The 27,447-nt window shown below is 41.6% G+C and overlaps 2 protein-coding genes across 2 annotated transcripts in view; both read right to left on the reverse strand.

The window, feature by feature from the left end:
* Positions 1–14,115: 14,115 nt before the first annotated feature.
* On the reverse strand, positions 14,116–24,407 carry CAVIN4 (caveolae associated protein 4). Its single transcript, XM_023202670.1, has 2 exons — positions 23,941–24,407; positions 14,116–16,752 (listed from the first exon to the last, which is right to left on the reverse strand). Exons 1-2 carry the CDS (start codon positions 24,340–24,342, stop codon positions 16,048–16,050), a joined length of 1,107 nt encoding a protein of 368 aa, XP_023058438.1. The 5' UTR covers positions 24,343–24,407; the 3' UTR covers positions 14,116–16,047.
* Positions 24,408–24,849: 442 nt separating this feature from the next.
* TMEFF1 (transmembrane protein with EGF like and two follistatin like domains 1) overlaps positions 24,850–27,447 on the reverse strand; it is a 96,348-nt gene continuing 93,750 nt past the window's right edge. The window contains exon 10 of the mRNA XM_023202661.2: positions 24,850–25,973. Coding sequence (XP_023058429.1) covers positions 25,889–25,973 — 85 coding nt within the window. The 3' untranslated portion in view covers positions 24,850–25,888. The remainder of the gene's footprint in view (positions 25,974–27,447) is intronic.

Raw genomic sequence — 27,447 nt, forward strand, 5'->3', positions numbered from 1 at the left:
AGTGCTGGGATTACAGGCTTGAGCCACCGCACCCGGGTTTATTAGCTTTTTAACAGGAAATTGAAGTCACAAGGGATGGTCTGTGAGAAATAAAGAAAACTGGAGATGAGGAGAAAGAAAGAATTACAAGCATAGCTGATATAAGAAACTGCCATTAACCAAGGAGGAGCCTCCTACTGAGACCTGGAGCTTGTTGGAGATGCCATAGCCGTGGCTTACCGGACAACACAGAAGTCTCAGCGGTGGAACTTACTGAAAAACACACCCTCTAGGGTACCAGGGAAAGCCATTCAAAAGGAGGTAACTCTCCAGAGGCACTCCACTATGAAACTGCCCAAGAGCATGCCACAGAAAGTTTCTGGCCACTGGGTGCTGCTGGCCATGGTGCACTATAGAAGCTGGTGCCTGAGAAGCTGCCCACAGGAGGTGAGCCCTGGGGAATCTATGCGCACTGCAGGAGGCTGCAGAGAGCCAGAGAGCCATACAGTCCAACTAGGAGAGAAAACTCCTTCCTCCTCCAGTGTCTCTCCAGTGCCCTCTGCTGACAAAACTTAGCAACAAGCCAGTTGGCAAAGGAAACATATTTAAAGGACCCAGCCAGAGAAGCCTATGCAGAGTGGATTTGAAACTGAGGGGCCATAAATTGAAATGGAGAGCTTTGTAGAAGAAGAGTAAGAATGCATACAAATAAACCATTTAGGAGGTGCTTAAGTAGCCTAGGAGAGGGAAGAAAAGGAGATGATAACCTATAGGTTCTGGAACAAATATATGAGCAAGTTCCCAATGGACTATGGGAAGGACACCAAGTAGCATGGTTTATGTCCCTGTGCTCACTGACCTTGCAGAAAAGCTGCCTCGAAAGGCATGGCTAAGAGACCAAGGAGAGTCAGCTGTCATACACGGATCCTAAGACAAGAGATTGGCAGCACCAGCTGTGTGGAGTCCATTCTTTGTATACAAAAGGCAAAGGAGTAGTGTTGCTCCCAAGAGACAAACTTGCCAGGCTTAACAAGAACATCAGTTCCAACAAAAGCCACGCCCAATCCATGCAAACAAACACTGTCATAGCCAGGCCCACGAGGGCAGGCCTTTGGATCTAAAATATTACTAGACAACAGCGAGCATGACTTGTGACAAGGCCTTTTGGCTGACAGCCAGCAATCTTGGCGCTTCATACAAGCCTTTGATCTTCCTGCTATCTCAAGAAAATGGGGGGAGGGGAGTCCAGGTGAGGAGGTGAAGAGTCACAGCATGCCTCTGAGTCATCCCTCATGTCTCCCAAACATTAAATTGCCAAGTAGCAGAATCTGAGTACCCACTGAGAAGCCAGGGTTGATGTAAATTTATCAACAACTATAATTTACTAAACACAAAAATAAGCATTTAGAATGGTTTCCTCTAGGCAGTAGAACTGTGGCTGGACAGAGAAGTAGGACAAGTGACTATTGCTTTTTTTTTTTTTTTTTAAGATGGAGTCTCGCTCTGTCGCCCAGGCTGGAGTGCAGTGGCACGATCTTGGCTCACTGCAAGCTCCGCCTCCTGGGTTCACACCATTCTCCTGCCTCAGCCTCCTGAGTAGCTGGGACTACAGGCGCCCGCCACTGTGCCCGGCTAATTTTTTGTATTTTTAGTTGAGACAGGGTTTCACCATGTTAGCCAGGATGGTCTCCATCTCCTGACCTTGTAATCCACCTGCCTCGGCCTCCCAAAGTGCTGGGATTACAGGCGTGAGCCACCGTGCCCGACCGACTATTGTTTTTTAAATAAACCCTTCAGTGTGTGTGTGTCTGTGTGTGTGTGTTTATGACTTCACTGAAGGTGGAGAGTTTTCAATTGGATAAAGTTGTTATATGATTTTGATATTGGACTGGAATTTTAATAGCTCAAGATTACTCTTGGGTCTAAAAGTAACTAGAAGAATTTTTTTATTATCTGACAGTGACCAAAGAAGTTATAAGAATATGCCTGAGCACATGAATACATATGTAACAAATCTGCACATTGTGCACATGTACCCTAGAACTTAAATTTAAAAAAAAAAAAAAGAATATGCCTGAGATGTTCAGTGGGAAAAGAACAGTTTCTCTCTCTCGGTACCCCTCTGAATTCAGCTCTCTCCATATAATGGCACACATAGGAAGTGTGCTGAGAAAGAATCGAGTTCTGCTGGTTGGTGGAACCAGGATTTTGACAAATCTGAATGTAGGGGTAGTCGTGGTTTCTGAGATTTGAGTAAGCTCTTTTGTTCCATGGAAGTGTTGCTTGCTTGTAGGTTGGCTTGCATAATGCTGCAGTACCAAGCTAAGATTCCTCTCATTTTGGAAGTGTGAATCCATATCTCAAAATCAGTAGTGAAACAGACCATCCTGGTGGATTTGCAAAGCAGGACTTGGCTAAAACCTTGAATTCATTATCTGTCCATAAAGAAGATATGAGGTCAAAGAGTAGAGATGGGAAGAAAGATCAGGTGAGGATCCTTTGGGGAGATCTGCTGAACCCCCAACCAAAGGAAGTGGTGTGAGGGGCCTGCCTCTAACCTCAAGCTTACCAAAGAGGCCACTGAGGGACCACTCAGGGAGCTTGCAGTCCAAGGGATGCAGTGCACTGCTGTTTCATTCCCATCCAAGAAATCTGGAGAATGGTGCCTTTCAGGTGTGGCAAACTCTCAAAGCTGATTTTTTTTTTTTTTTTTTCTCCTTGTGGAGCTCTTTCAAAGTTTCCTCAAGCAATGCCTCCCCTCCAGCGGATTCCTGACAACAACCCCCTCAACTAACGCATCTGACAGTGAGGCTCCAAGCCCCTTCAGCTGAGCTCTCACCTTCGAGAGGAAGTGTCTTAAGGAGAATTTTTTTTCCAAGTGGCCCCAGCTCCCTACCACTGACCCGCTTGGCCCAGGAAAAACCCACTCATCATTGCCCTCTTGTCATCATATGTACAATTTGTTCCTAAGTCTAATTCAACCAACCAGACAGAAACTGCAAAGCTTAAACAGCTCGGTCGCCAGCCATAAATAGCACAGTGCCAGGAGAGAATAATTTTTCAACTACAAGGAGACCAAGACAAGGGAGTAATTTACATTTCTGGTTTGCGTGAGTGGAGCTGCAAAAATAGCCTGTCATATGTACATCACTATATTTTAACAAATTTCCTATAGGTAGACGGCTAGACTGCGACAGGAATTAACAGGCATTCCTACAAAAGAAACCGGACTGAAGCCAGGCGCTGAACCTGGAAGCTGACGGACACGGGAAGAGAACACCCGCCCCGCAGATCTCGGCGCCTGCGCCAAGGAGCCGGCAATGCACCGGCGCTCCGCGACGCGCATGCGTTAAGCCATTAGCGCTTTTCACATGGCTCTTCCCCGGCCCCGGCGCCGGGAAATGCAAAATTCGCTTCTCCTAGCCTGCAGAACCGGTTTCAAGAGAGAGGGGTGGCTTCTGGAACCACCTGGTCCTGCCGGAGCGTACGCTCCCCCGCCTACCTGGGGACTGGGAGGGGTTCCGGGGAGAGAGCCGAGGCCCTGCCTCCGCAGCCGCACCTGCTCCGGCCAGGTGCGTGGTATTCGAATGTGGATTTGTTGTAAGGGTTAAAGTACTTAAAGTTCCTTTCCTGAAAGAGCATAATAAATTGTGGCTGTTGTTACCTGCTTACGTCACTTTTGGCGCCTGAGATTTGGTTCTTCCTCTCCAGGAGTAATTTTGTTTGCTCAGTCATCTTCCACCTGCTCGAGAATTTTAACCAGTTGCCACACCTGCGGCCTTCACTTTATCCCTTCTTGGCTGGGCCTTCTCCTTCAGCTCGTCTCCCTCATTATTTACAAATACCCTCCTGTTTTCTGTCCTCCTTCCTGTCCCTACCTACCTCTCTTGTCCCATCTCATGGGAGTTATCAAAGATTATCACATTTGTCTCTTCTCCCATCCCATCTACCCAACTCACTGGAATCTGGCTGCTTCTACCTACTCCACTCAAACTGCTACCAGCAAGGTCCTCAGCGACCTTGTCATGCACCCCAATGAGCACTTTTCCAGGCTGCTCTCTCTGCGGTTCCTGACACATATATCTGAAACTGCTTCAAATCCCTCTATCATCCACAATGCTCACACTCCCGGTTTTGAAAACTCTCTGATCAACCTATTTGCCACGAGTGTGTCTTCCTTCCCCTGCCCATTTCTGTTGGCTCCCAGGACACATGCTTCCTGTTTTGTTTTTTTCACACTCCATACTTGTATGGGGTGAAGATCTCTTTAACGTCATTGTTTTTGCTGTGCTGATGACTCCCAAATCTGTACCTCTAGCCTAGCTCTTTCATCTGAGCTTCAAACTCCTGCTATCCCACAGGCACCTCAGACTTAGCACCCCTAAACCGTATCTTTTCCCGCAAACCTGCTTCAACTTCTGTACACTTTCTTCTTTGTCCCTCTTCTCACTGGATAGCATCATGTGCTGTCTCAAGCCAGAAATCCAGGAGCCACCTTAGACTCCTCCCTCTCCATCATGCCCAGCTGTGGGCCGGGTTCCCTAGGAAACAGACTCGGAGATTTTGTAGGTGGTTTGCATGATGCTCTTATGAACAGCACCTGTGAGTGCTGAAGGACGCAGGATGGAGACAGGAGTTGAACAGTTAATAAGGTTTAAACCGAGGCTTCAGCCAATGTTATGGCAAGCTCTGGACCCAGGAAGGTCCTTCACAGCTGTTCCACGCTGAAGCCAGGAGCCACACACATACCCCCCAGTCAACCTGTCACTCAGTGTGGGCTGCTCTCAGGAAGGGGCATGACCTTGGGTGAGGTGGCTCTCTCTGCTGAGGGCAATTTCTGGAGACAGACTTGGGGGAGAGCCATCAGCCATCAAAACTCCCAGCATCTGGAGGGATGAATGACAAGTCTTAGAGGGAATCTAGAACCCACTACACCCCTCATACTCAGTCACCAAGTGTTTTACCTATTTCTACATTTTAATTTTCAAATAAAATCCCTCTCTTTTCAGACCACTCTATCTGAGGCACTGTGGCAGGGACAGAGTAATGGGCTGAGCAGACACAGTGCCGGTGCTCAAGAGGCTTACAATCTAGCTGAGTGAATAACCACCTAAATATATACTTTTAAACTACAGTAAGTGTTCTTATTGTATAACAGGTGAGGCTTTCCCCATTAGGGAGTGATGTAGAGGCATGGAAAGCTTCCCTGAAGAAGTATCATTTTCAATGGAATCCAAAAGATGAACAGAAGTTAACTAGGTGTGTGCTTAGTTGGTTGGGAGGGGAGTAGGAAAGGTGGGGGCAGGCAAGTGGAACTGCCTATGCAAAGGTCCTCAGACAGGTTGGATAAGGCATTGGAGGACCTGAGAGGCCAGTGTCTCCGGAATGCAGAAACTGAGGAGGAAGAATAAGAGATGAGGATGAAGTTAGGCATGTGGGAGCCAGATCCTGCAGAGCTCATATTTGAGCCTTTTTCCTCCTAAAAGTTATGAAAGCCACTGGATGATTTTAATCTCTATGTAGTAAAAATGCTATGTCTTAGTTAAGCGGAATATTCAACTGCCCACAATCAAAGTAGATAAAATGGATCATATACATCTACAAAATGGTTTCAAGCTAAATTCCGTTAATGTTAAATGCTAGGAGCAAAAAAAAAAAATATTGTAATGCAGATATCTTTATTACAATAGCCTGCTTCTCTATCTCTAGAGGCTACTTGTAGTCCTTCTAAACAATAACGCATAGCTATTTTTGACTGCTTACTAAATGCTAAGTGTGCTAAGTGCATTCCATAAAATATCTGGCTTAATATAACACCTTTAGGTGGGTACTATTTAGAAACTGGGTTCAGATAATATAATTTGCCCAAGTTCTCACAGTCAGTAAATGGCAGACACAAAGCCAGTTGTCCAGTTATAAAGCTAAAGCTCTTGATTGCTATACTGAAATATCCCACCTAAGCTTTTGGAAACACTCAACTTCACGACTTTCAGTATCTCCATGCTGCCTTGAACTTCATTCCACCATGCCCTACACAGTAGACTCCCTTTGTAAATCAATGCCAACCTGATGCAAGCACAGGTTTGGAATACACACACCCTTAAACACCATACAACAAACCACAGCTACCTTTGGAGGGCCACCACTAGAACCAGGATACTTTCTCCTGGCTCATCCCACCTGATACTTTTTTTCCTCTTTACCAACCCATGAGTTTGATGCTCTAATCTCTGGCAGCTGAACCCACCAGCGCTAACTAATATATGCTAATATACGCTAGATAAACGTAAATTTACCTGAATAAGAGCCAAAGAAAAACAAAGGCAAATCCACTACAGTATGCTACTAATCATCCAGTTTGTGATTTTCTGTGTTAAACCTCCCCCTCTATTAATCTACAGTGGATAGGTTCCAAACTCCATGTGCATAAACAATTATGAAAGTATCCACTAGATGTCAGCCTTGAGCTGCAATGGGGCTTAGAGAGCTAGCCTGGAATGGAAAACTCGGGAGTCTGGGTGAGTTCCTTTGCAGTGTAAACTAAGGCAGGAACTGTAGTTAGCTTTTTGTATGAACACAATGGCTTGATTTTTCAATGAGTATAAACACAATAAATTAGATCATGTCGTTCTTCATATTAACACGTTCCCATGGGTCCCCTTCTCATTCAGAGTAAAACCTAGAAGTCCTTATAACAGCCTGTGACACCCCATTGCTCCCACTCTTGCCACCTCATCCATTTCAACCACACTGTCTCCTGAACACAACTAAAACTTTTCCTAGAAACACCTGCCTGGTTGACTCTTTATCAGATTCAAAACATTCTGTTCACCTTACCAGAGTCCTTCCCAGACACCCTTTCTAAAATAGCACCAGCCTGTACCACTCCCACTCATAATGCCCTGCCCCTTTACCTGACTACTTCACAGCACCTCTCACCACCTAACATACTATATTTACTAGTTATTAGTCTTTCTCTGAAATCTCTGAAAGCAAGAATTCTGTTCACTACTTTACTCCCAGAGCCTAGAAGAGTGCCAGGCTTACATGAGGTGCTCAAAAAAATACTCATCAAATAAATGATCTTAATTCAAAGATATTCAGAGAAAAGGCCATAGTTCAAAGAGGCATTAATTTGTTTTCATTCAGTAGGTACTTATTAAATACCTATTATCTTATTAATGAGAAACACAGTAAGTCCTTTGCACTTAAACAGAATCTCAGAGAGAATGCACACAATTTTAAAGGGCTTTACAAAGCGAGAGATATATAGGCCAGGTGTGGTGGTTCATGACTGTAATCCCAGCACTTTGGGAGGCCAAGGAGGGAGGATTGCTTGACCTCAGGAGTGTTAGACCAGCCTGGGCAACATAATGGACCTCATCTCTATTAAAAATAAAGAAAAAAAAATAGCCAGGCAGAGTGGGCACGTGCCTGTGGTCCCAGCTACTTGGGAGGCTGAGGTGGGAGGATCACTTGAGCCCAGGAGATGGAAGCTGTAGTGAGCTGTGATTGCACCATTGCACTCCAGCCTGGGCAACAGAGCAAGCCCCACCTTAAAAAAAAAAAAAAAAAAGGCCCGGCACGGTGGCTCACACCTGTAATCCCAGCACTTTGGGAGGCTGAGGCTGACTGATCACGAGGTCAGGAGATCAAGGTCATCCTGGCTAACTCGATGAAACCCCGTCTCTACTAAAAATACAAAAAATTAGCCGGCAAGGTGGCGGGTGCCTGTAGTCCCAGCTACTCGGGAGGCTGAGGCAGGAGAATGGCGTGAACCCGGGAGGTGGAGCTTGCAGTGAGCCAAGATCACGTCACTGCACTCCAGCCTGGGTGACAGAGTGAGACTCTGTCTCAAGAAAAAAAAAAAAGATGGGGAGAGAGGTGAATATAACAATATGGCTCACTATGAAAAACTGTGAAACAGAAACATGATGCATGCAGCATCTCTCTAGGCACTTCATTTACTACTCTGCCTCCAAATACAAGATTGTTCATTCAATTGTTAGAACCTCCAGATGGAAATGTTTCTGCAGTAGAAGCCTTTCTTTGTGATTAACCCAATTCCTGTCTCCTGCATTTAAACCCATTTTCTTTTTCATTTTATTTTGCTCTGTTCTCAATGACAACAAAGATCACAGGTTACCCTTCTCTAGATTCTTCCTCGTGCACAATTTACAGTGTTCTTGCCTTTGATCTTTAATTCAGTTGAGAATTGGTTTTTTGTTTTTGTTTTTTGGGGGTTTTTTGGGCCAAAACTCCTAATTAAGTTTCATGATTTCCATATACAATTTCCCCATTCCTATACCTCATGCCCCTGGAAAAATGTAATAATCGTCATCCTTTCTACACAAAATTTTGAGACAAAGTCAGGAAAAATAATCCACCATATGCACATGGCTTGGTCTCATCAAGCCACAGGAGTAAATCACAGGCTTCCTTGGACCCGGCCCAATGCAGGCTTTTCCAGCTTCTCTACCTTGAGAGGGGCTGGCATTCTGGAGAATAAACAGGGTGGAAGGATGCTTTAGCAGATTATCACTGGATAGGATGATTAAAAAAAAAAAAAACAGGTAACTAACTAGCAAATCTTAAGTGATTTTACCCTCCAATAAAGGTTTGTCTGAAATGCTGATGATTTCCTTTTATGTAAGATGTACGAGTTTCAAGTAGAGAACACGTTGGCACATTTTCCTAATAAATCTACAACCTATGATTTATTGAGATATTTTCTCTCCTGTTAAAGAAAACACAGTTCTATTTCTTGGCAGCTGACAGCATATGAATGTTTCGCTCTGAAATCTTTTCTATTGCTTTCAACTAGAAAGGAACACATCCCATGCATAATTGTTAATTTATTTCTTCTCCTTATGGAAACTGTCCAAACAAATACGGCCACTTGAAAGGTGCTAATACAATTAAAGTGATACACGCATTTCAATATATTTTATTTTACCCTAAAAGAACATATTTACATAACCAGAGTTTGTTGAGAATTTAAAGCCTGTTCAGATAAAAAGCCTAGTTAGACCCTAGTAAGTTATGAATATTGGCCCATGACATTATTAGGAGACCTTGGCTGCCTTATAACATGAAGCTGTGAGCAAACTTCAGCCAGGAGTAACACCTTAATGGATTCACAGTAACAAACTGAGCCAAACTCTTCAGACGGGGGTGTTCATTGTAGTTCTAAATTTCAGCTTAGAACAATATGTAATGTTCCTCTTAAAGTGATTCTATCAGGGGCTGGAAACCAGAATGAGGATAGAGACTGTTTGCCCTTTCAAAGGTAATGCCAGTCACAGACTGATCAGGAGAATTTTTGAAATAAGAGTCCAAGAACAATTGTTCAGAATACTTTCTTTTAGAAGTTTGACAAATAAAAGATCTGTATCCACTCCTTTCAAATTGTATGAAAACTCACAACTGCACTTACCTATACTTCAACAAATGTGTTATCCAGCCTTCCGTCTCTGGGCTGGGATCTGTAATATCCAACTTGCCTACCTTCCACTTGGTCCTCACTTGGTCCATGCGAAGACACACGTACCTCAATTCGGTGTGTCCACAACAGGCCTCAGAAGCACTACAGGCTGAGTATCCTGTAACTGAATGCTTGGGAACAAGTATTTGGGAGAAGTGTTTCAGGTATTTTTTTTTAATTTTAGAATATTTGCATTACACAGGTTGAGCATTTCCTTAAAATGTCTTGTCCTCACTCAAGAAGTTTTGGATTTAGGAGCATTTCAGGTTTTGGATTTTTGGATTAGGGATGCTCAACATGGAGCAGCTAGGTTCAGAGGGCTCCGTTTAACTCTGCATAGTAGGCCTGAAAAGTGCAAACGAGGCTGTGGCTTCAAACTGGACCCTATGTTCTGTCCCAGAGGCCCTGGTCTCTCAGCCTTCCCTCTCCTTGCTACCTGCTCACTTGAGTTGGAGGTCACCACAAAGGGAAGGCACTCCATCCCCATTGCTCTCCCTGACTGAAGATGTGAGCAGGCCTGCAGGCTTCACTGCTAGCTGAGAAAATGGACTCTGCTCCTGCTTTGCAAACCTTGCTCACTCACCACCACATCAGAGCACGCAGGTCCCAGGGAGGGCCTAAGCCACATTCGCCAGCTGAATTTACTAAAGGCCCTATTTTGGGGGGATTTATTGAACACATGCCCAGCCTGTAATAAAGGTGTTCTCCATTTTGCTGACAATCCTTGTATGAACTCTCCATAAACCAGAAACTTGGAGGGGAAGAAGAATGGGTTGCATGAAACCCACCTTGAACCTCTGATACATTTTTGGTGCCATGACTCATATCTAACATGACAGACATGGCAGGATTAAATTTGAAAACAAGTACCCACAATGAGATCGAGGCTCTTGCTGCCACTATGGCAGCTGACTGGAGAAGATACATGAACCTGGGCAACTGGCCCTGGCCTATGCAGCTGGTCACAGCAACTGTTATTGTGATGTCAGATGGAATAAAGCACAGCTTTGTCTGCAATCCTCAGGTGCCCAACAAAAAAATGAGATTAGAAAATTATAATCCAGCTGGGCGCAGTGGCTCAAGCCTGTAATCCCAGCACTTTGGAGGCCGAGACGGGCAGATCACGAGGTCAGGAGATAGAGACCATCCTGGCTAACCCGGTGAAACCCCGTCTCTACTAAAAAATACAAAAATCTAGCCAGGCGAGGTGGCGGACACCTGTAGTCCCAGCTACTTGGGAGGCTGAGGCAGGAGAATGGCATAAACCCGGGAGGCGGAGCTTGCAGTGAGCTGAGATGCGGCCACTGCACTCCAGCCTAGGCGACAGAGCGAGACTCCGTCTCAAAAAAAAAAAAAAAAAGAAAAGAAAAGAAAATTATAATCCATTCTAAGAATCAGAAGTAGCCTCTCTTTGGACCACACAAACAGAAACAGAAATTCGGCCTTGAGCAACGACACAGATGAGACAGCAGCTTTCACAATGGCCTTAGATCTGCAAGGCAGTTCTGCTTCCCAAGGACTTTCACATCTTGGTGGAGATGGCAAGGCACCTGCTAGAGCCAGAAAAGGGTCCCTTCAAAGGAGGCTTCTTCACGCATAGGTGGGAGCCACAACAGCTGGACTGGACAGAACTCTAGAAGGGGAACTTCTGGAGTATGGGCATAGCTCCCTTTTGTTCCTCAGCCACACTGAGGGATGAGTAATGAAGGCTGTCAGAGGAGAGACAGAAGCATCAGGAGAGGGCTGTATTAGAACAGTTTTATATTTCCTGTCCCAGTGAGTGGCACCACTTGTGACTTGCCCAACTCAGAAACCTGGCAGTCATTTGTTCCCATCACAACCCACAGCCAAGCTGACCCCTCCATAGCTCAGTTACTGCTTTACGTTAGGTACTCCTCTTACCTGGAAAAATTCAAGGCCCCTACCAACTGGTCCGTCTGCCTCTGGTCTGTTAACAGGACATCCTTTAAAATCTCTCAGTGGCTCTCTATGGCCTTTGACATAAATCTCACAACACCTTCATACAATCTCTCTAGCTGCATCGTGCCTTGAATTCTATTCTTGACTCAAATGGCCTTCAAATGCCAAGCAACACTTTCTCTAGTTTTCCCTGACAGCATTTCCCCAGATTATGAGATATTTTTCCTCTATGTTCCCCTATCATCCTTTCTGCAATCTGAGCATGATGTGTCTATCTCCTCCACCAAGGGAAAAGTTCCTTAAGCATAGGGACCACGTCTTTCATCTCTGGATTCATGATACAGACGGCTAGCACATGGGAGGCTCTCCAAGTGCTGGTGACCCAAAGATGAGTAAAATGCAGTCCCTGACCTTAAGAAGCACAGTCTAGTCTAGAAGACAGTTACACAAATAAACTGCAATACGGTGCAAGTGCTAAGGGAGAAGCATAATCAAAATACTCTATAAACAGCTTCCATCTCCACAGTTCCATCATCTGATACATAGCACTAGTCACACTGCTGAATTTTTGCTTGTCTCCCAGAACTGTGAGCCTGAGATATGGGATAGGAAAGGGTGGGGAAGAAGGTTCTATTCATCTTTGAATCCTCAGTGCCTCACATAGAATCTGTGTGTGTGTAAAATATGGAGTAGTCATGCCCTTCCTAGGGGATGAAGGGACCAGGGAAAGCTAAAATTAGGAAATTGACATTCTCAGTGAACTTGAAGGGCATCTCTCAGAATGAAAGGGGAAGTGGTGCTCCAAGACATACAGCATGGGCAAAGGCATCAAGTGGCAGAGCATTTGGGGAGGGCCTTTTGACAAAAGTGGTTGATTTTAGGAAGATGCCCAAAGTACATTCGAATTTGAGGATATTCTGCCACTCCAGTCTACCCTCTCAGGGATCCTTGGATGTCCTAAGAGATGCACAGTGAAGTCGTGGTTATCCTAGATCTCCTAGCCACTGCTTATGAAATACAATGACGGATTCTGACCTGGGAAGGGCAACTATAAATCCTGAGACAACATACCTCAGAGGTGGCCATAAGAACAACACACAAAGTTTAGCATGAAGTTTTTTCATTTTTTATTCACTACAGACCAGGGACTAGCATGACCCAAATTCAAACAGAATTGAGGGTGAAACCATAATGGTCACTCTGCCGATTTAGGAATCATGATCTATAATTTTCTTAGCAGGGTTCAATAAGAGAAGCTACAGTAAACATGTCTCAGAATAAAAATGAGCCCAATGATTTCATGTAATAGAACTGCAGTTAACAACGGTTCTGTGGAATATTTTACATAACATGACCCATGCTTTTTAGCTGATAGAATCACAATGAACTGCAGGTCTTGGTCTAAACCAAACCCTTTAATGGGCATGGAAGGTAAAGAATGAAATCAAAAATGTTTTGTATTTTTATCTTGATTTGTATTTTTAACTTATGGAGGCTTCAGGGAATTCTCTCTCTCTCTCTCACACACACACACACACACACCCCACAAGTACATTTTCAGCAAGCTGAATGTACTTTTCTTTTTTTTTTTTTTTCTTTTCTTGAGGAGACTTACTCTATTGCCCAGGCTGGAGTACAGTGGTGTGATCTCGGCTCACTGCAACCTCCACCTTTCGGGTTCAAGTGAGTCTCCTGCCTCAGCCTCTCAAGTAGCTGGGATTACAGACGCACACCGCCATGTCCAGCTAATTTTTGTTGTTTTAGTAGAGCCGTGGTTTCACCCTGTTGGCCAGGATGGTCTTGAAATCAAGTGATCCGCCCAACTTGGCCTCCCAAAGTGCTGGGATTACAGGCATAAACTACCACACCCGGCCTTGAATTCTCATGTACTTGGTTGTTTGCCCTGCTTCTCTAACCTGTAAGCTAGAATCAGGCTATCAACCACTCACAGAAAGACCTGGATCATCACGTGCTGGAGACAGACTTGCACCCCCCTGCTCTATCCTGTCTATTCTGCAGAAGAGCCTGTGTAGCTCTGTGCCCCCTGGTGTCTATAGATGCTGCACTGTTCTGTCTCAGAGCAAGGAAATCTTGCTAATGGTTTTATTTGAATACACCGTTTAAAATCTGGCACGTATAATTTCTAAAATACAGATGAATAAGTAAAATAATCTGTCCCTGTTATCTGAAACTTTTAAAATAGGAACACTGACTAGAATATTCCTTATATCAAATGGGACGTGTGAGTTTGCAGCCCATTATTTTTATATCAAGAAAATTAAGTTAAAGGGATAATAAATTACAAATGTAGAATTTGGGAATGTCCCAAATATGGGAAGAAATGTAGAGAGACAGAAGCAAGTACCAAGAAAGCAGTACAAGGTTACAATAAAATTCCAGGACATGAAACTGTTCAGTGTTTTGGGGTTGCACAAAGTCTACCACGATGAAGAGCTGACCAGGTTATAACTCCCTTCTCATCAAAATTCAAATACAGCTAGATGTGAAATGTTCCATAAAATGTCAAGTCTGGTTATATAATGAATCAGTAAGCAAACTGACTTTATAAAAATTCCCTGACAGTAATGTTTGCAGAAAAATATTCCAGGCCAACTGATATTTATTCTACATAGGACTAGAAAAAAGAAAAAGCTTGTAACTCCTTTACATTCACTGTTTGCATTATTAGTAAAAATATTTATAGGACACTAACATCAAATGTTGTAATAACATTTTCTTAAATTCAAATTTATTATGGCTCTTAAGAAAATATGTGATTAGGCATCCAAGATTTTTTCAAAATGTCACAAAAACATTTTAAAATTATTCATTTGAAAGTGTTATCCAATGTTGTATACACTTTAGTTTTCAATATAAAAAGGTAACAAGATGAACAATTTATCATTTTATGTATTCATGTAGGGTGAAGAGGAAATGATGCTGAATCAGACTCCCAAACCCAAACATCTGAGTAACTGAGTCAAATATTTTCAAGCCGATTTATGTATGCCTGTGTGTATGTATGTACAACTTATTATTTCAACTACCACATGATTATCCAAAAAATGATCTGAAAGTGACAAAAAAAGTGGGAGAGCTGATCGTTGTCCCAATTCTTCAAATTCAACAATTTCACCATTTCTTCTCTATTACAACACCATGCTATATTAAACATCCTACAAGTACAGAACCAGTATTACCATTTCTTTCTTTTTTTTTTTTTTTTTTTTTTTTTTTTTGAGACAGAGTATTGCTCTTTCGCCCAGGCTTGAGTGCAGTGGCACAATCTCGGCTCAATGCAACCTCCACCTCCTGGGTTCAAGCAATGCTCCTGTCTCACCCTCCTTGAGTAGCTGGGACAGGCACATGCCACCATGCCTGGCTAATTTTTGTATTTTTAGTAGAGTCAGGTTTCGCCATGTTGGTCAGGCTGGTCTTGAACTCCTGACCTCAGGTGATTCACCTGCCTCAACCTCCCAAAGTGCTGGGATTATTCCCATGAGCCACCACGCCCGGCCCATTTCTTTCTTTAGCAACAATAGACATTGTTCTACTTCCTGGATTCCACCATCTAAAGCTAACAGATAAGGGGAATCTGGCTTCCTCCCAAAGCAGCTATGATAAACTCCTATCAACACCGTTTTGGACAGTTGGACCCTGAAGGGTACACTCAGGAACTAACAGGAATATTGGCGGTCATTTCCAAACCCAATGCATCAGGGCCGACTTTAGAAGCATAGTCACAATTTTATGCCTCATACTGCTCAAACAAATTAGTGCTATAGTCCACTAAAGATCTTAATCAAAAGGAGAAAGGGTTTGGCCAGGGAACATTTTGAGACCCAACTAAAACCCAAGGTTTAGTTAGTCTGATGAAAAAGTGGTCACCCAAACATTTATTTATTTTTCACTCCTGATTCTGTGAACAGGCTTCTGAAGACCAGTTTTAGTTTCTGTCCAACCTAGGACCTTATTGATTGGTGGTTAGGTCTTTTTCAGAAGGTATAACTCTTTCAATTCTGTTTTTGAAGAACTGGTGAGGCTTGTTTTCTCTGGGTGTGCTTCTTGTTCCCCCAGAATGTGTGCCATTTCCTTTGATCATCACAACAGTCCTCTGAGGTAGGCAGCAGAGGCCAACCCTCTCCTTTTTTACTGATGAGAATAAGCAGATAACTTGCCCAGGGCTTTCTTATAAGTAAAGCTATGATACTAGAACCAAACGCTCCAGTCCAAAACTTCAGTTTTTTAATGTGAAAGCATCAAAAAAGGGGTGTGACTGCTACCAACAAATCTGTTGATCTGAACATTTGGATAATATAACCCACACATGAGTTACTCCCCTTTGAGGCTGGCCACAGTTTCAATCCTAACCAATCTTTAGAGTTCTCTTGCAAATGATGGCCGCAAAGTTGCCCTTACCAAATATGTAACTGGCCCAACCTAGGAAACTATTTTTCTAGTGGACAAGAGAAAGGAACTAAAAAATCCACAGCTGCCGTGAAAAAGAGTGAAAATAATATTTATATTATCTTCAAGATTTTAAAGATAAGAAAAAAACATAAATTTATGTTTTCCTACATGGCACAGAAATGTAGATGACTACACTATTCAAACTAAAACTGCATGATTAGGAGTTTCATATTTAGGATATACTTAACTCCTCTTTACGATGAGTGCTTTAAATCTAACAAAAGAGATTCATCATCCTCTACTTTCACCTGAGATTTAAAAGTAACTTTTACAGGCTCAGGGGTGGGGATTTCCCTTTCTTCGTGGGCAGGATACACCGGCCTGGCTGCCTCATGTTCTGGTTCACTGAGCTCATCAGAGTAGAGCTCACTGATGGGGCCCAGAGACTCGCTCCTGGCAATGATGTCCACGCCCATCTCCCTGGCACATTCCTCACCTTCGGCCACTGTTCGGTCCTTGCCTTTCCTGAGGCTACGCATCTTAAAAGCCTCCTTTGAGGGAGCTGCATTAGAAATAGATTTCTTAAACCTCTCCCCTGACTGTCTCAGCCTCTCCCCTGACTGTCTCAGCCTCTCCCCTGACTGTCTCAGCCTCTCTCCTGACTGTCTTAGCCTCTCTCTCCTCTCCGGGGTCACTATTCTAGTTCTAATTCTGTTCACTTTCTTGTCCAAATTTTGCCGTGTCTTCTGCATGTTTTCTTTGGAAAATGCCTTCTTGATATTATCAATGCGCTCCTTGCCTGACTTTCTAAGCCTGGCGGATCTGCTTTCTTCAACATAATATTCTTCATCCGAAGAGAGATCTATTGGGGGATCAAAGACATCATCCTCCTCCTCTTGATTCTCAGTTAGGTTTCTGTCTTTAACAACAGACAGGGATGTTGGACACCGAAACTTCTCCTGAAGGAGAGAAAAAACAAAGCATATTAGTGCTTCCTTTGCACTACAGATCAGCTCTTTTACCTTTTGGCCATGCCTTGTAAATCTTTTCCATGGGCTGTTTATCCTCTGCCTGCTCCTTAAATGTTAGCATTTCTTAGGGTTTCTCTTACCTTGGCCCTTTCCTCTTCTTTATCTCCCAGGCTCACCCTGGGCAACCTTAACCAGTCCATTTTTCAGATCCAATTGTAAGTAAACTCACATGTATTTTATCTTCACTTTCCTTCTCTCCTAAGATGAAGACACATGTGTGAATGACGGGCAGACTGCTCCACAGTTTGACGTAACACAGTCACCTTGAACTTACCAAGTCCAAAAATCAAGGCCCATCCACCATCCTCTCCATTTCTACTTCTTTCCCTTACCTCTCAGCACTAACACCCATCCAGGTGCCATATAAGATAGAAACTCCTGAATCACCATCCCAAATATTTCCTCTCCTTCTCATTCCATATCCAACCAGTCACCAAGCTTTGTTGGCAATACTGCCTAACAACTTGTCCGTTCCCTCCTCCTTCCTCATTCCCTCTACCAATGTCTTGATTCTGGCACTTGTCATCTCAGTCCTAACTTCTGCAATGCCTCCTCACTGATCCTTCTACCTCCGGAACATCACCTAAGTATTTTCTGAGAAATATTACTAAAGGATAGCTTTGATCACATCTTTTCTCTGCTTTAAACTTTGGAGAGCTCATCAATACTCAACGAAGAGTTCAAATTGTCCACTATGATGAGAAGGCTCCTCAGCTTTAGCTAAACCTACTTTCCCACTCTTCCAGCCCAGAAACATACAATCACTCTCAATTCCTCAAGCACAAGATGTTTTCATCCCTCTATGTATATGTGATTTCTGGTATCTTCTTTTTTTCATAAAGACGGGGTCTTACTACATTACTCAGGCTGGACTCGAACTCCTAGACTCAAGGAATCCTCCTGCTTCAGTCTCCCAAGTAGCTGGAACTACAGGCACACGCTACCATACCCAGAAGTTTCTGACATCTTAGGTCCCCTTTCACCTCTTTTTGGCTTTGTAAATGAAATCTTTCTTCAATAATCCAAGTGTCCCCAACTTCCCCAAGTGGCTAACTCTATCTCAAATTTACACATACATCCTCTGTTTATAACATTTATCACAGTTTGAATTGAAGCTTTACTCAAAAATATGTGTCTCCCGGAGGTCTTCTCCAGATTCCTTGAAAGCAAAGATCATGTGTCTTATTTATGTTTTATGCCCAGCATCTATCAGATTGTCTTGAACATAGTAGGCATACTCAATGAATGATTATTGGATCAAACAGGTGTACACCTTCCTTCAACAAAGTGATTAAGCACCACCACAAACCAGTAAATTTTCTGGTTCTAGAAACTGTGAAGCTTCTTGGAAGACAAGAGTGAAAAAGCTTATATTCTCGGAGAGGGACAAACAAGTAAAATCTATATAGCATGTTAGATGGCAAGATACACACTAAGGTGAGAACTAAAGCAGGGAAGGGGAATATGCAGTGACAAGGAGGTGCTGTTTGAACTACAGTGGTCGGAAAGGCCTCACTCATATGGTGACACCTGAGCCTAGTCCTGAAGGCTGCATATAGATCTGGGAAGAACAGAGAAACAGTGGGGAGGGCCGTGTGGTGACAGCAGATTGATGAAAGGGCAAGAAGGGGAGGCAAGAGGGTAAGAGAGATAGCAGGTGGTCCAGGTCACGCAATGCTCTGTATCCAATGGTGAGGTCTAAGCATAACAGGAAGTCTCCTAAAAGCCTGGCAGGAAGCCGGGTGCAGTGGCTCATGCCTGTAATCCCAGCACTCTGGAAGGCCGAGGCAGGGGGATCATCTGAGGTCAGGTGATCAAGAGAAGTCTGGCCAACATGGTGAAATAGTCTCTACTAAAAATACAAAAATCAGCTGGGAGCGGTGGCACATGCCTGTAATCCCATCTACTCAGGAGGCTGAGGCAGGAGAATTGCTTGAACCCAGGAGACGGAGGTTGCAGTGAGCTGAGATTGTGCCACTGCCCTCCAGCCTGGGTGACAAAGCAAGACTCCGTCTAAAAAAATGAATGAATGAATGAATGAATAAATGGTTTGCATGAGAGTAGTGCCAGGATTTGCCCCACATTATAAAAGGATCACTCTGTTGAAAACAGAGTGTAGGGGCAAGAAAAGAAGCAGGGTGAACAGGTGGAGGGCACTGAGGCAAGGGAGCACTGGGTAAGGTTGCTGACAGGGTGAGGGTGAGAAGCAGTCTGATTTGGAGCTGCTTTGAAGGCAGGAGCCAACAAGATTTGCTGCTAGATCTGGATGTGGAGTGCCAGAGTGTCAAGAACGATCCTCAAGTACATGGCCTGAGCAGATGAAAGATAGATCTGCCATTAATTGAGATGGGGGAGACAGGAGGAGGAAGAGACTGGAGGGGAAGGATGGGATCTGAACACACTGTCTTGTAGACACCCACTAGCCATGCAAGCAGAGGCACTGAGCAGGCAGCTGACTAGATGAGTCTGGAATTCAGAAGAGAGGGCTGGGCTAGACATCCAAATTTACTAGTCACTGATGTAAAGATGGAATTAAAGTCATGAGACCAGATGAAAGAGATCACCAAGAAACTAAGTGAATGGATCTATGCTCTGTTTTACTCAAAACTCTTTGGCACCAAGGTGTGTTTCAGAATTCAGAATATTTCAGACTTTGGAAATAATATGATTTATTACATAACATTCCTAGCAAGATCTTGGAAGAAACATTTCTGTGGCAAAAAATATGAATATTCACACTAAGTTGGGATAAAAGCTAGAAATAGCCTCCTGCTACTTTAGGTCAGGTTTTTCTACTGAATAATTTCAGGTCAAGTTAGGTCTTGCTGTCAAATATGTTATTAAAAATATTTTTGAGAATTTTTGAACATGGGTGTTACACAGCATGGATTTTTGACTGGTAGAAGGAAGAAATGAGAAAAGAAAAAAAAAAAAAGGACAAACAGCCAGTGAGGCAGGGGGAACTCCCAAAAAGCGTAGTAACCCCAGAAGTCCAGAGGAAAGAAGTTTCAAGGAGAAAGGGAGGGGCTGGTTAAGGTGTCTCATACCTATAATCCCAACATTTTGGGAGGCTGAGGTGGGAGGATCACTTGAGGCCAAGACCAGTCCAGGCAACAAAGTGAGACCTCGTCTCTACGAGAATTTTAAAGTGTAACCAGGCAAGGTGATGCACACCTGTAGACCCTGCTACTTGGAAGGCTGAAGAGGGAAGATCGTTTGCCCCCAGGTGTTGGAGGCTGCAGTAAGCTATGACTGCACCATAGAACTCCACCCTGGGCAACAGACCAAGACCCTGTCTCTTTAAAGAGAGAAAGAGAAAGAGAGAAAGAGAGAGAGAGAAGGTCCAATCGTGCCAAATGTGTCAAAAGAATAAGGATGAGAATTGGATTTGGGACATGACACACACTGGAAACCTTGAGAGCCAGCCCAACCACAGCAGCTAGAGGAACCCAACTGAATAGGGAGCATTTCTCAAACTAAACAGACAAAAGTTGAAAATTTGTGAGATTTTTAACTGAACCACAAGTTAAAATTTCTAAAAGAAACTGTGCCCCCACATGAGATCCAGATTAAATCTATTCAATCAAAAAATATATAAATATATACAAAACACATTTATGCATATTCCAAAACCTATCAGCCTGACAGTCAAGAAGATATCCCTGGAACCTTATTTCTTTTGATACTTATTTAAAATTAAATTCTTTGGCTATAGGATTAGAGTGTCTAGGAGCTAAAAAAAAGGCAGGGGTGGGCGTCTCATAACTCTCTGATGAATCAGTTAGAAGCAGTGGAAGTATTCCTCTCCTTTCCTGACACCTGCTGTAGGGAGTAGCTTCAGCAACACAATGTGGGTTGGCATGGCCTGAGAAGGTATAATTAGAAAGGGAAAGAGCCAAAAGTTAATTACTGTTAGGTACAGGAAAAAACACAATCTTGCTGTGAAGAAATCAGATATAGCTTAGCCCAGGAATCACATACCCTCCTTTAAGTACACAACAAATAATATAAAATCAGTCTTTAAAGTAAAACAAAACGGGGTAGAGTCACAAAAAAGTACTTGTTATGTAGATCTATTAGTTGCAACTCCAATGAGACAGAGCTATCACGAGCTAATAGACTGTTATAACTGAAGATTGTAGATGTTGAATTATAGTTGACTTCCAAATATAATTGCACCTTTTAATATAAAACTCCAGGTAAAAAGACCATTTTTGTAACAGAATGAATACTGTGCATCAGAGTACTGTAGGCTGGATTGAACATCAAAGTAATATAGCTACGGGATGTGAGGGCAAGTGGCTGCAACATCTGTCACCCCACTGATTGCCAGGGTTGATTCAGCTGATCTGGCTGGCTAAGTGGGTGTCCCCTTCCTCCCTCACTGCTCCATATGCATCCCTCTCGAAACCGCACGCTCGGTCAAAGAGGACGACCATCCACGATAGAGGAGGACTGGTCTTTGGTCAAGAGTATACGAGTAGCTGTGCTCCCCTCCTAGAACCTCCAAAGAAGCTCTCAAAGTAATATAGCTAGGGAAATTTCGAATATACAAAAGTCTGAGGCTTATTAGTGAAGATATAGTATGTTCGAAGAGAAATAATAAATGTATAAGAAATAGGTAATGTTTACTATGGCTGAATTGCTTAGTTTCAAGTTAATTTTAGCAGAAGGGGCAATCTCAATATAACCATTTATATACCTTAACTATGATGATTAATTATAACTAATTTTAACTGCCAAGAATAACCATGTGACCATGTATATAGTGTTCTAACATCTAATGCATCTTTGAATCAGAGTTCTATGTCCATTATTCTTTTCTCTATAAGCTTTCCCATTATAAATGATAGCAATTACTTTTTGACGAACTGCTGCTTACTCTGAACAACTTAATTATACAGAATCTTCATGGCATTATTTCTTACAAGAAAAGAGATGTGCCCTAAACTAGGACCCCTCAGTTGCTTTAAATAACTGCAAAAGATCAAAGAAAAGAACAATCAGCAGTTAGTTACAGGGACTACACGGGTGAATATAGAAACATCTTAAAGTTTAAAGAAGAGTTATGTCAATGAACAGAGTCAATGGAAACTTTTCAGAAACTTCTTTGCTCTTGCTTTTGTAAATCTTAATTGGCACTTAGTCCACTGCTTTGCACAAAGGTTCTCAGCAGTTGTGAATGCCAAATATGTTTCCTGGCCATGTGCCCATGCCAGCGGAGGGTAAGATATACCCACAATTCCGAACATCTTCAGAAGGCAAATTAAAGAATGGATACTACATTTCCCACTGCACTGGAACTGGCCTCTGAAAATCAGGTGACTGATTTTTTTTCAATTTTTCAATTTTTTTTCTTAAGACAGGTTCTCACTATCACCCAGGCTGGAGTGCAGTGGCACAATCATGGCTCACTGTAGCCTCAACCTCCCCACAGGTGACCCTCCCATCTCAGCCTCCTGAATAGCAGGGAACACAGGCACGCGACAACACACCTGGTTAGCTTTTCTATTTTTGTAGAGACAGGGTTTTGCCACATTGCCCAGGCATTTTTTTTTTCCTCCCAAATTTTTAAGCCTATAGAAGGACTTCCAGGGACATGAAAGGAAAGGGAAATGATAAAGAACTTAAAATGGCATAGTTTGCCCTATCTACCTTTGAAATAAGCAACTCTTCACTCTCCTCCCTATTATTTTTCCTAAATAACCTACAAGCTTTTAAAAACAGACCTAAAATACCACTCTACTATCCCAGTATAACCTTATCAGTCAAGAGAGGGCTATGGAGAATTGCCTAATGTGTAAAGAATGCCATGGGGAGTTATAGGCCACATCCCTAGTGTTTTACAAATTATCTTCTACATAATCCAACTGTGTTCCCATTTCATTTAGTTTATACTCTTCTAGTTTTTTTCCTATGTACATAAGTACTCATTTTTAAAATACAGGTGTCATTTTAAAAAAATAACACTTTATATGCACAGTGAACATTTCTGCACACATTCCTGATTTTATGCATAGAACAAATTCTTTGACATGAAATTTTGGGACCAAAAAGTTTGTGAATTTTTAAATTTCTTAATACATACTACCAAATTTGCCTTTTAAAAATGTTTTATCAATTAATATTTCTACCTACAGAATATGAAAGTGTTTTTTTCCGATTCTTAAATTGACCTCTTGGTATAGGTTTTAATAACTGCCAACAGTTAAATAAGTGAAAGTAGAATTTTATTCTTACTTGTGTTTTGTAAACTGCCTGATAATGACAGTTTCCCACTTTTCTACTGTGAAGGAATGTTCAATTTTTTTCCTTTTAACTGTAAGAGTTTTAAAAATATACCATAGATATTACGCATTTGCCATGAATATGTTCCTATTTCCAAAAATATGAGTGCCAAGCACAGAATATGGGAACTTAGCTCAATACACAATGCCACACACAAAATACTATATTAAATCACTTAAGTAAAAAGACTTTGTAATCAAACATAGGAAATTATTTATGTGACTCATATATTTGTATTACTACAACAATAAGAAAAATAAGAATAATTGCCTCATTGTTCATTGGAAAATAGCTATTATTGTGATCTATATGCAAAAATTCCAACACACAAATCACATTCTGAAAAGTTTATATCTACTGTTTAGGCCTTTCCAGGCTCTCCACATAAGCCAAAAAAACCACATTGTGGAGCTACTGGTTGTCAGTTTCTTCTTTTAGAGAACAAAGAGGTGTTTTAAACTAGAGGCTTCTGAGTCTTCTTCTAGTTCTAACATTTTCAAAGTCTATGAGAGGGCACCATGCTAATAAGGCTAATATGCTGAAAGGGACTTACCAATATTAAGTTTCAAAGGCAAGAAATAGCCTAAGCTATGAGCCACAGTTCATATTACATGAAATGGTTGAGAAGCTCAAAATTCCAAAATGATAGATAGCACTTTGGTTAACACAGAAATGGTTTTATCCTGAGATTGCTGCTAATACAGAACTCCATTGTATTAATACATACAATAGTTAAGATGTGACACTGGAAACCTCTGATATGACTTGTTGGCAATTAAAAGATGCAAGAGATTAGAATAAGCAAGCTGAACACAAGTGCAAGCTTACCTGGAATATTACCACGCGAAATTTGTTTTTCTTCATTATTTCCTCTTGTTTGACTTCAACTTTTTTAACATGAATTTGTTGCTTCTCTACCCGGGCTTTCACATCTTTAATGTGAGCACTAACTTTTCGGGTTTTCTCAAACAACTTGTTAATGATATGCCCTGTATTGCTATGTGACTGTGAAAGCTTCAACAGGTCAATCTGGACAGATTTTATGGCATTTTCCATTTCCCTGTGTCTCTCTTCTATTCTCTTCTGGCTTGCCTGCACACTGTCCACGATGGAGGCTACTTTGTCCAGCACAGTCACAATGGTAAGAGCAGCGTCTTCATCTTCTGTAACACTCGACAGGCGATTCTGGTGGATTTTATCAGCATTTGAAGCAGACCCATTATGTTCCATTTTATTTATTTCTCAGCGTAAGATGTCCTAACCACAATCAATTCTGGCACTTGGAGCAAAAAGTCAGCTTGGTAACAGGCAACAGGGTTGTTTAAAGAGTTGGAAACCCCACCCCTGGAGAACGGTCAAGTATTTATAACTACAAATACCCATATGTGACTGTTCTGCAATCTGAACCCTTGCAAAGTACCGGGGACTGTTCCAAACATGCTTGCTGACTGACTAAGGGACTCAAATAAGACTGTGTGGGTAGAAGAGGAAAGCTTTTTTAAAAAGTTCACTAAAGCCACCATGTAACTAATATTAAACCTAGAAGCCAAATGATCAAAAAAGCAAACTCCAAATGTTGGGTAAAGCTTTTGCCTTTAGATAATTTCAATCAGTATTTGTAACAGTAAAGGGGAATTCTGAACCAAAATCTGCTTTTTCTACTAATTTCATACATTAAATATACTGAAACACCAATATCAAAAAATTTAGTAAATAAACACACCAAAAGAGGCCATATAGTGAAAACATTATATTATAACATGCTTTTCCAAACAAAATATTAAAATTAATAATTTTAAACATATTCTTTAAATTCTACATGCATACTTTTGAATATCTAAACTACATGTTAAACAGCTGAATACATTCTACTCACACTTCAGATCTTTAAACACCAACAATCTATGAATATTAATCTATTACTACAGGACAAATTTGGATAGAGGTCTTGGATAAATTTTAAGCTCACTTTAAGAGCACCAATCATTAACAATCATTTTTGTATTTTATTCACAAACACTGATACGATTTGTTTATTTATGTTAAAACAAATATTTTCTTGAAAAATGAATGTGTATTAAAGTAGTTTAACTGGGAGAGTAGGCTTTATTCCAATCTGTTAAACAGCCTATTCTCACAATATCTAAATCTACTTTTCAATGATCTCTTCCATCATTACTAACATACTTGTTCAAATTATTAGAATTATTTTTTCAAAGGGAGGAATAATCAAATTCCCCAGTCCATATATCTTATAAATATTTTACACCTAACACACACATCTTTACAGTTCATGCGATAGGCAGTGTCTAAAAAATCAGTTACTAAATCTCAAAAACATTTAGATATCTATTTAAACACAGTGTCTTCTAGATTTTTTTTTTTTTTTTTGTAAGAAAAGTAATCTGTAAACATCTTTACCTTTAGTTCATGCTTGGCCATTTGCTGTGGTCATTGTGGAAGAAGTGGATATGACTTTATAACCATTTGTGAAGTAGTCCATCTTTGCAAAAATATTACATTCCATGGGTAAAGAACAAGTCTCATAATTACCATGTGGTACAAATTTGTGAAAGCAATTTCTGTATTTAAAAACATAAAACAAAGACTACTAAACAGTCCAAAACTGTTGTAGCTGAATATTCTAAATACGAGCCAACAGTACTACACTAAAAATGTCCAAAAATAAGGCCTCTGAAATAAATATTTCCATTCTTTAAAAAAAGACATAATAAATGTACATCACATGGTCAGTGTACATATAAAAGTCATCAGTTTAAACCATTCTGGATGATGTATCTGAAGTAAAATGACCTAGGTTTTGCTTCTGTCGACGTCCTCTATTGTTTTTGGGGCATTTTCTGTTGCATTAAAAAAAGAAAAAGAGAAAAATATTGTTTTGATGATTTTGTTTAGGATATTTCAAATGTTTCCAAAGTAATACACATTTTTTACACAAAGCCACACTGCAAGCAATTACATGAAAGGGAAATGAGATGGTATCTGTTGCAAGACAAGATGAAGATGAACACAATTCGGACCGCTACCTCCCCTACAAAGCTGGGAGTTGAGAGGATTAGATATGTAACATAGGTACTGGCACAAGCAAAATTCATTCCAAGTGTCTATGCTACTATATATGCACCCCTGACAGATATCCCACCCTTCCTCCAGCCTAGAAACTCCCTAGTCACAGTGACTGATAATATGAAACCCCTGCAGTAGAAAGGACTCTGGCCTATGTGCTTTCCCTGAGCATTATGACAAGACAGCTCAAAAATGACAAGAACAGGTTAGATGAAGGCAGCTACTCCGGAGGCTGAGGCAGGAGAATGGCGTAAACCCGGGAGGCGGAGCTTGCAGTGAGCTGAGATCTGGCCACTGCACTCCAGCTCCGGCGACAGAGCAAGACTCCGTCTCAAAAAAAAAAAAAAAAAAAAAAAAAAAAAAAAAAAAAAAAAAAAAAAAGAAATCAGGAAGAAGTGTGCTTATTAACCTCAGCTATGAATACACAGGAATATCTACTGATTTTAGACAATGACTCAAAAGAAGCTGTCCACACCCTCCTGGGCCAAACCACAGAAGCCCATAAGCAACTGCCACACTGAAGATGAGGGACATTCTTTAACTCTGCTCTCATTTTACCATCTTTCTCAACAGCAGTACAAATCTCACTGTGTTGGAACTGCTCTTGTGCCTGCACACTAGATTGCAAACACAAGGTGCTGTGCTTTGCAATGTGGAATAAGGGGGCTGAGATGAATTCTGGGCTCTGCTAATAACTAACTGTGCAACCTCAATTCTCCTAAATGTAAAAATTAAATTAGAAGTTGGACTAGGTTCTAAAATCTCTGCCAGCAAGAAATTTACAAACTGGAAAGAAAGTCTTATAACAATGAGTACTCCTCATTTTGTTCAATTTCAAAGAGTACAGCTTTGCCTTGATTTAAAAGTGTTGACAATACTTCCATTTTGTATATGGTTTTACCTCACTAATCCTCATTTTAAAAGTATGAGGTAGATAGAGTTAGAATCATCTCCATTTCATAAATGAGAAAACTAGTTGACAGATCAAGCAACCCTCTTTTACTATCACTAACTCACCATGACCTTGGAAAAGTTCCAATTTCCTAGTGCCATGGTTTTTAAATCTATAAAATCAGGGCGTTTAGCTAAGGTGATGTTCCAGGTTCCTGCCAATCTGTCACTCTATGAGTCTGAAAACATGAGAGGAGATTCCAAGAAGAAAAGAAGAAAAACTGACTCATGCAGTCTTGATAAACAAGTCAGTGGGAACATCCTTTTAAAGAAGATTCCTCCCATGTGACAGCCACC

This window comes from Piliocolobus tephrosceles, chromosome 14, assembly GCF_002776525.5.
Source record: "Piliocolobus tephrosceles isolate RC106 chromosome 14, ASM277652v3, whole genome shotgun sequence".
Taxonomy (NCBI): domain Eukaryota; kingdom Metazoa; phylum Chordata; class Mammalia; order Primates; family Cercopithecidae; genus Piliocolobus; species Piliocolobus tephrosceles.

What these genes read in the sequence shown, in the direction of transcription:
- CAVIN4 (XM_023202670.1), bottom strand. Translation starts at nt 24,342, where the DNA reads ATGGAACATAATGGGTCTGCTTCAAATGCTGATAAAATCCACCAGAAT. An exon ending in TTCGCGTGGTAATATTCCAG is followed by an intron (nt 16,753 to 23,940) that starts GTAAGCTTGCAC and finishes TCTCTCCTTCAG; the next exon opens with GAGAAGTTTCGGTGTCCAAC.